This window comes from Solanum tuberosum, unplaced genomic scaffold, assembly GCF_000226075.1.
Source record: "Solanum tuberosum cultivar DM 1-3 516 R44 unplaced genomic scaffold, SolTub_3.0 scf00205, whole genome shotgun sequence".
Classification (NCBI taxonomy): Eukaryota; Viridiplantae; Streptophyta; class Magnoliopsida; order Solanales; family Solanaceae; genus Solanum; species Solanum tuberosum.
The window spans coordinates 772,080-781,972 of NW_006239130.1; the positions used below are offsets into that span (position 1 = coordinate 772,080).

Sequence of the window (9,893 nt, forward strand, 5' to 3'; positions counted from 1 at the left end):
ACATTTTAAGAGAAATCAAAATATAAATAAACATAATAATTACACAAATAAATTCAATTTATAATATATTCATAAATATAAATTGTATTTTTAAAATGTAAATTTTTAATAGAAAAATATATTTATCATAAAAACAACGAATAATTAAGGTTGTGAATGTTATTATGTTGTTAAAAATTATGTTAATATGTATGAATGTAAAAGTGGTGTATAAAAGAGAGTTTAAGGGGGGGTATTTTTGTTAATTTACACACTTTATCCCAGAATAAGTTATCCTTGGATTACTATACCACCCCTAGTGAGGGATAACTTATCCCAGGGCTAATTGTTAATCCTGGGATAAGTTATCCCTACGTCTTTGCAACCAAACAATGAATTAAAGGCCACTAAAAAGTTATCTCAGGATTAATTTATCTTATCCATCACACCAAACGACCCCTAAGTATTAATATTGTTACTATTGTATAGTTGCAGCTTTTTCTTTTTGTGGGATGAGGGGTTGTGGTTAAAGTTTTCTTATGCCAGTCTGATTCTACTTCTAGCTTTTGTTCTGTATCTGCCAAATTGATTATTGAAATCACAATTCTTCATTGTACCATCTTGGTTACCTCTAAATAACAATATATAATGTTAGTGCAGTTGCAGAAATTTTATTGTGGAGAGATGAGCAGAGAACATTTACTTGTTTCCTTTTGCTGGTTTTCATCCATTACTGGTTCTTCCTGTCCGGGAGGAGTTTTCTTTCATCTCTTTCCCAGCTTCTACTGATGATTGCTGTTACTCTCTGGGGATACAGCATTCTTCCACCAACAATGTAAGTAAGCCACTGAATATACTGTCTTTAAATGTTTTGAATAGAAAGCTGTCCTAAAAGAAATGTTTGGACAGACAAGTCCTATCATATCTTCATCAAGGAGATGAAATTTTTTGGTATATTATTTTTCTTTACGAGACAACTGGATATAAATCATATTCTTAGGACGTGTCATGCGATCCCTAATATGAACCTTAATGCATTGAAGTTATAAAATAGAATAGTATATGTGACTTGTTAGATATATATGCAACTGAAGTGAGTGCTTCCCTGAACACCTCCCACATGAAGTAAAATAAAAGGTGAAAAGAACTGATTGATGCTACTTCATCCTGTTGTAAGCGGAATCAGAACACTACAAATCCTTTAGCATTACTTTTACCTGTAGGTCCAACATCTTCCCTTTTTAAGTAGGGATGGCAATGGGGCAGGGCGGTTGTGGGGCAAGGCAGGTCTAAGTCTATGCGGGGCGGGGCAGGTCTAAGTCTAACCTTAAGCGGGGCAGTTGTGGGGCGGGTTGGAGTAATTTTTTTAAGAAATTAAGCGGGGCGGAGCGGGTTGAAATATTTTTCTCACTTTTCTTAATCTCTCGGCTCTTAACTGTTAGTCTATTACCATCTTCACTCTTTCTCTATGGTTTTCAAAGAAGTACTCAAATTTTGTAATGGGTTTTAGTTCAGGAAATTTTAATTGAAATGATTTGTAAACAAAATAGAATTTATTTATGATATATGAGGTGTAGAAACTGTTTAATTGGTGTGTTTTAACAAAACAACAACTAAGAAAATAATTAAACTAGATCTTCACTGTTAAAAAAATATAATAAAAAGTTAAATTTGTGTACTGTTTTAGCAAATAACATAATAAAGAAAAGAAAAAAAAATCGATATAACATAAGTGGGGCGGGTCTTTGCGGGGCGGGGCGGGGCGGGTTAAGAATAGAAAAAAATATTAAGCGGGGCAGGGCGGAGCGGATTAAAATTTTGCGGGTTAAGCTTCAACCCGCCCCCACCCGCCCCATTGCCACCCCTATTTTTAAGTCTTCCTAACTCTGTTGTGTCAGCTCAACTGAATAATATGCAAATCCGGACACCCATCATTATAGAAAAAGGATAATATTTGAGAAAATTTTAAAAATATACAGCCCAGCACCACAAATTACACCCATGTAGCCCCATTTTCAGTTTCCACCCACATAGCCAACTTTTTTTTAGCAACAATGTTTATACATCTGGTGTACAACATTATACAATATTATACAATAATATACACTTACCTTAAAATAATGTAGCAATCTTGTATAGAAGTGTATAATAGTGTACAAGAGGTGTTTATACCTATGATGCTCGGATTTCAGTGCAAGTAACCAATCTAGGTGTGGATCTAGAGGTTGGATCCTTCATAATCTAAATTTTAAGATTCGGGCGTACGGATATGGGTCAGGGGATTTGGCTTTAAATAGTTCAAAATTCTTAAAAAATCTATAAAGATAGCCTAAAAGGTTGTGAGGTGAAGCCAACAATTCAATCTTTCATTTTGAGAATTTCTCAAGTTGTAGGCACTAGCAGGCAACGGCTACAACTCGATTTCCATTTTCCATTTTTCCTCAATTTTTGTCATGGATTGTGGTCATAGTACTCAATCTCGGTTGACCGCTCCCCGTACGAATCCCACACTTACTATTACCAAACGTCATGTCGACAGGAGTGTGGCGGCTAAATGAAGAGTCCTCACAACATAGGTTAATACACAGTTTTACATTGTTATATAAGATTATACAAACTTCTACAAAAACTGGGTTTCATCTCCTATGAACTTCAACCACAAAACTCCATCCTAACTGTGTTAAATTTTCATTGAATAGCTTAAAGTTCTAACCACAACTTCCAAATAACATCCGCAATGAGCCTCAGTCATCAATTTGCCAAAATTTTCAACAAATCACAAAATTCACAATGCGTTTTCAAGCTTTTGAAAACCCCAATGATGGCGGGTTCCTAATTTTTAACTCTTTCACCCAACAATGTTTTAATCTGTGATAATAAACATGAATATCACTATCAATCAGTTTCTAAGCATCAAAAAATGAAAATCATGATCACAAATTTAGGAATTATTGTTTTTTCCCCAATTATTTTAAATTATATATGTAATGGATTAAATAGGCTATGATCTGAAAAATGGGCTAAATAGGGTAAGCTTAGCCAAGTAATGTAGAGTGGAAAAATCTCAAAATATTATGTGGAGGTTCATGGGGATAAGGCCCGTTCTTTGTTTTCCTCTATTTTTAAAATTGCCTATGAATTGTTTAAATAATCTATTCCCAATTAGGAGCTTTTGATGATTCACAGCATTATTTCATAATGAACTTACCGGCTTCCAGTTCCCTGTTTTTAGGTTTCAGAATTTTTTATATTGTTTTGATAAAAGGTTTCAGTATTTATTTTATGCATGGGATGCTTGTATTCCCCCAATAATGACGTCTTTGCTGCAGATATGGGATTTCAGTTCCCAGAATATCATGGTCCTTCTTTGAGATCTCTGAAGTGGATATGAGAAATTGCTTTTACAACGTAGCATATATGTGGAACAGAGTGAGTCATTTAGCAAGGTTACTTGCCCAAGGAGAGGATTGGCATATATTTCTGAAGGTGTGTACTAAATGAATTCATGTTCTTACTTCCTTTTTACTAATTTTAAATTGAGCAAGTGTTCTCCATAAATTGAGTTTGCTTAGCCTTAATAGTGTTTTTGGATGATTTCCACACGGTTTTTCAAATACTCCAAATCTAGTATCTGAGTTCTCCTCTCCAATCTTCAAAAAAGGCCAAACAATTTTTTTTTTCAAAAACTCGAATAACGTCAAACAAATGGGCGGCATTGATCATTCCTAGAAGTTATATTGCACTTCGTGTAAGTAATTAGAACTGAGAGACGGGTAAAACAAACAAATTTAAGCTTTTGGATGTGTGCCAAAAGAAACTAATCGTAGACAATAGATTTAGCAGATGAAGTATCAAGAAGAGTGAGACATTTGACCTTGGGAAAAGAAACTGATTGTGAGATACATATGGACCTCATCTATTTGATGATTAATTAGAATGGACATGTTAAAATGGCTATCAATTGGGTCAGACTGCAAATAGTGTTTGTAGTCTGTCCTTGAATCTACTGTTTAGGTTGTGTTGCACCTCTAAAAGTTTTCTTATTTTCTGCAGGCTGCAATACCCCTATATGTTTTGAAGTTGGTTATTTCGGATTGCTTGACTTTTGCACTTGGTATAGGTATGTGTTACGCTACATTTTTATGCTTAATGGTTGCATTGAAGTCCATATCTGGTAGTTTGTTTACATGACTCAAAACCACTGCAGCGCTAGCACTGGCATTCACTTCATTCCTCATTTATGAGCAGTATGAGGATGAAATTGATAGTACAGCAAATGTAATATTCAGCATATCAAAAGTTGCCTTTACCCTGCTGATGAGGAGATTACCCTTGCCTCCGGCATTGCTCCATTCTGATTCAGAAATCCGATCTTCTAGATTGAATATCAAGCAATGAGGTGTGCTAATGCTGTACTCACTCGTAACAACATACAGAGTAAGAGTGGTGTACATCTTCCTGGCTCAGTTTCCTTATTTAGATTGTGTGACCTCTTGTACAAGTAGTTTGTTTACCCAATATGTAAAGTGTCGGTTGATCTGTATCCTATTGAGAAACTCAAGTCCCCCCACCACCTCATTCCTCCCATACAACACTAGGGCTACAAAAAAAAATTGGGAAGTTTAAAAGAAAAGAAATAAGACTCCCCCCCGCCTGTGAGGATAGGCTTTGCTCTTTCTGACTGAGATAGATCCTAAATGATGACAAAATAGTGGATAAATGCTCTGCTTGGATACAAATTATGCTTGCCAATTTCTTACTGTTGTGTGATTATTTCAATGCCCTTTTAATGTTATACCTGAAGAAAAATATGATATCTTTTTAGAGAAGTAACCCATCTTGTAGAAGGGTGCATCTTTCAAATTCCCTTTCTGCTTATTTTATTTTTAACCCTACTGTTACTATTATTGTTTTTTTCCTTCCTCCCATCTGTTCCGGCAGGCTATTTGCTGTCAAGTGGCATATATCTTCTATTTATCAATATCAATCAATTTTACTTCATAAGTGGAAATTTTCAATATCAAAATGTCGATTGACCAAAACTCGTATGTAGGTTCCAATGATTTTGTTAGCTTACAACGAAATACAACTTTTCTAATACCTTTCTATTAAAATATATATAATCACACATTTTAATAAAATCGGAATGACCTTGAGAGATTCATGTACTTATCTTGGATTGTAATCTTGATCCTTGTTGAACACTTGAACTTGATCAAAATAAGGATTTTAAAACCCATCTTCGATCGTTGATTAAATATTTTACATTCAGAAAAAGAAGATTAAATAACAATAAAAAAAAAAAACTTTTAAAAACTTCTTCCCTGGTCGCCCTCCCCATCTTCTTCTCTGTCTCCCAGGCCCTTACCTCCATCCCCCTCCCCCCCAAATTTTTTTGGAATTCCCCATGTTCCTTGACCTTACCCTCTCCAGGTCTTCTTCTTTCTTTTCCTATTTCTTCCTACATTGTCATTGATTTAAGTTAATTTTTTTGCATTTTTTAGTGATAATGCCATGGTTTTTTAAAGGCTTGTGAATTCCTGCATATTAGGTTTATGTTTCCACTCTTCATACGTTCTTGTGCTAAGATGGGTTGTTTAGATTTGGATTATATAGGTCATGGATAATCTCTTTTACTTTAAAAGCAGGTCTTAAAAAGGGGAAACTACAAATATTTTTACCATATTTACTAATTCTCTTTATAATTTGAAATGACTTCCATTTTATTTTACAATTTAATAATTTCATATTAGATTTAAGTTAGATACATGTGAATCATACTAAATACACACTATATACATGTATTTGATATGATTCATATGTATCTGTGAGATACAGATACGCGAGCGAGATATGAGAATGACGAGCGAGACGGGAGGGAGGCAAGCAAGACTTATTTATGCATACGAGATACTTGTGAAGCACATTTAATATACCTATACATGTATTTAATGTGATTTGCATGTATCTGGGATAGCAGATACAAGAGCACGATATTAGAGTCGCGAACGGGATGGGAGAGGCAGGTAAGATTTGTCTATGTATTTCAGATACATGTGAATTACACTATGTACATGTATTTGGTGTGATTCACATGTATATGAGATACCAAATAGTAGAGCGAGATATGATAGTGACGAGCAGAGGGGAGGGAGGAGGGCAAGATTTGTCTATGTATTTCATATACGAATCACATTATATACACACACACTATATACATGTATTTGGTGTGATTTACATATATCTGAGATACCAATTATCAGAGTGAGATATGAGAGTGGCGAGCGAGATGAGAGGAAGACGAGCGAGATTTGTTTATGTAAATAGAATACCTAGCGTCATATGGACAGAAGAAGTACCAATGATGAACAAGGTTGAAAACCTTCAGTATGCTATTATCGAGAAGTTCTCATATGAATGGTCTAAACTGGAGGAGGCACGTACTAAAATTTCTAAACAATGTAATATTAAAGGGGAGTGCAGAATTGGTCTACTGAGACATAGACATGTATTGTTGAGGTTTAGTTGGATGGAAAATTATCACGACCCAAAAATAGACGTGATGACACTCATCTTATCCTATCAAACAAGTTAGCCTAAATCCAAATATAATGATAAAAATATGAAAGTAAAATAAGACTAAGAAAATTTAACAATAATTGCCAACCCTACCCCCACCTCCACCCCCGGACACCTCCCACCCACACCCAAAAAAAAAATCCCCCAGCCATCCTTAGACTCTCCAATTTTTTATTTTTTATTTTAAAAAACAAATAGTGTATTAGAGATTTTTACGATAAGTGAGTGATATATAGGTATATATAGATTTTCATGTTTATTCACTCTGTCCATATTTGTACGAGCTTAAATAGATTGAAGTTCATATTTACCCATTTAAAAAAATATGAGTGATCCATTTAATTTAATATGAAAAAATGGATTTATTTCACTTATATGGGTTGAAATTGTTACCCTGGTGTGAACATTACATGTATCTCCAAATTAGGATGAATCAACATTAAATGTGCTCCTACATGCTGTGGGTGAGGACTGTAACAAATTAAAAGGTTAAATGGAATTATTTTGACTAGTAGAGTAATATGTCTTAAATTATTTTGACTATACCTCTAAATTATAATGTTCCTTAATTCCATGAGGCTATTTATTTTAGAAAAATGATAAATAAAAGTATCCATAAAATTAGCTCTCGAGTCCTAAGTATAAACTGAGAAAATGAAAAAAATATGGTCTTAATAATAAAATGACCTTATTCGAAATGTTTTTTCTTTGCAAAATTTTCCAAAAAAAAAAAATAATTATGAAAAATATAAAGAATTATATTCACATGATTGATTGATAACTGATAAAGCGTAAAAAGTGTAAGGGAGAAATGAAAATTTAGAGGAGCATGTAAGAAGATGACTTATGATATACAACTTCTTTAAGTAATAGTGATAACTTAATAAAATTAATCAACTTACGTTTAATTTTTTGGCATTTCATTTAATATAAACAATAAATATTACAATCACTTATTTTTTTTGAGGTACAAAGGTATTTCAATTAAGTGGTAGACAAATATTAAATAGTGCAAAAGATCATATTATGAGAGGTAATACATTGTATGAGATATTATATGTTTCTTTTATAGATAATGATTATCTTGTAAGTTGTAACTGATTTAGATTTGAAGAGGCAAAACAATATAATTGGCAGTAAAGATTTAGTGTTTTTTTGTTTGTTAAAAGCAGTAAAGATTTTGATATGTAAGCCTTGTCTTATGATTCAGTTACTAATTCTTAAGTTACTAATTAATAAAAGTGGAGCTATTGGACTTCAATTATGTAATTAAAATAGACATTTAATTAAATTTTGATTTAGTAAAGGGGCAAAGTGGTAACACAACTTTATAGGAAGGAGCTTTCCAGTGTCCCTTATTATTATTACAATTTTTTATTTTTTTTTAAAGAGTTGAGTTATAAAATAGAAAATGTTGAAATAAACAATATTAATTTTATCATTTACATTTTATTCATAAAAAAAATATCATAAAATGGAAGGTGCATTTGCTATCAAACAAGAAATATGTGAAACTAATTAAGATAATATAATCTCTCATGGTATGAATATGTCGATTTAAATATATGTAAAACCTTTAATGAAATTATCAAAGGCAAGGCAAGAGACAAATTTAGAAGGGGTAAACAACAAACAAATTTTTTAAATGATCTCTATTTTTAACATGAATAAATTTTATCATTAAAATATATATTGTCAAAAAAATAAATCTCAATTACATATTGTACATAGTACAACAAAAAGGTCCTAAAATTTCAACCAAATAAATGGCTGCATTTTTCTGAAAATTTTGGCTCGAACCAGCACTAACTTGGCAGAATAACAATGACTTGTGATGAGTCTACCGATCTACATACAAGTATAGAAGAAAGAAAATTCGATGATTGAGGTTAGGGGTTGTGATTTTTTGTAGGGATAAAATAACTATTAGTGACAGAACTTTGATTAATGTTTTACCACACATGTGATAATTAATGGCTTGGGAATGTAATGTGAAAGATTGTTCGTTCATGCTATAATTAATGTTTATTTTACAAATGATAGTAATGACAATGTAATGACCCGAATGGTCATTTTGAGAAATTTTCACAATATTCTCGTTTTAGCTCTCTTGATATCAATCCCGAGTCATTTCTGATTGGATTTTGAAATTGGTTTCGAGCTTTGAGTAAAAAGTTGTGAATTCTGAGAGTTTTTGAATTTGAGAGGCTAAAGTTGTTAAAGAGTGGTTTTTGGTATCTTTTGGAGATTCGAGAGTCAGAATGGAATTCTGTCGATTCCATCAATCTTGAAATGTGGAAATCGGTCTAAGAGAGTTGTTGGTTTCAGATTTGGAGTCTTTTTGAGGATTTGAGGTCCTAGGTTGGAAATTGTTCAGATTTTAGCCTTTGGATTGGCTTTGGTCAACATTCAGGGTTTGGATGCTCGTATTGAATTTTCAACAGTTCTGTTGAATTTGGGAGATGATTTTAGGCCTAGAAGAGGTCTTGATGAAATTTTTAGAGGTCCCGAACTTGATTTAACCTTTTTAGATATTATGATTAGTTTCTTGTGACTTACACGGGTCTTGGGTCAAGAAGACCTGAGATTCGTGTTTCGATGGTTTCATTGTGTCTGGAACATTGAGTATAGTCAAGTTGCATGCATAATTTATGTGTATGAAATTTCAAACGAATCCCGAGAGTTCATTCTATGATTTTGTTATTGGCAGTGTGTTGCTGGTGTCTGATGCCTTTGCTTTTGCGATGGGATCTTCACTTTCACAAAGATCACGTTAGAAAGGTGGGTTGACCCTCGCTTTCACGATCTTCACTTCAGCGAAGGTCGGCTCGCAAAAGCGATGGACAATCACTAGGCGGTTCACGAATGTGATGGTTACGTAAGAGAACATGGGTCCGCTTTTGGGATATCAGAGAGGGTTTTGACTTGCAATTTTAGGGTTTTACCCCATTTTCCTCATTTTGAGTTTTGAAAAACCCTTGGAGGAGATATTAAAGAGATCTCCTATGCTAAATCATTTGAGTAAGCATTTGTGACCTTAAAACTTCAATTCCCTTTCATCATTAAAGGATTTTAACATCAAAGCTTGGAATTTTCATTGACAAATGAAAAAGTTTTTCAAGAACTTGAGTTCTAAAGTAAAATGGTGATTGTGAACAGATTTTAAGTCACTTTTTCAAAATAATTTTCACCAATGAGTTCCAAATGCATTGGGTAATGTTTTCAAGCAAAGTTTTTCGGATTCAAACCTTAATTTTGGATTTGGATTTTTGAGTTGAATTGACCCATTTTCAAAGTGTATGTTAAGGGTGTTGTTATTTCCAGAATCTAATTGT

At 33.2% G+C, this 9,893-nt stretch overlaps 1 protein-coding gene across 1 annotated transcript in view; it reads left to right on the plus strand.

Annotated features, from left to right (window-relative positions):
• The window catches only part of LOC102596460 (3beta-hydroxysteroid-dehydrogenase/decarboxylase isoform 3), a 12,361-nt gene extending 7,516 nt beyond the window's left edge, over positions 1 to 4,845 (plus strand). The window contains exons 9-12 of the mRNA XM_006355701.2: positions 640 to 814; positions 3,309 to 3,465; positions 4,033 to 4,099; positions 4,187 to 4,845. Coding sequence (XP_006355763.1) covers positions 640 to 814; positions 3,309 to 3,465; positions 4,033 to 4,099; positions 4,187 to 4,377 — 590 coding nt within the window. The 3' untranslated portion in view covers positions 4,378 to 4,845. The remainder of the gene's footprint in view (positions 1 to 639; positions 815 to 3,308; positions 3,466 to 4,032; positions 4,100 to 4,186) is intronic.
• Positions 4,846 to 9,893: the final 5,048 nt, after the last annotated feature.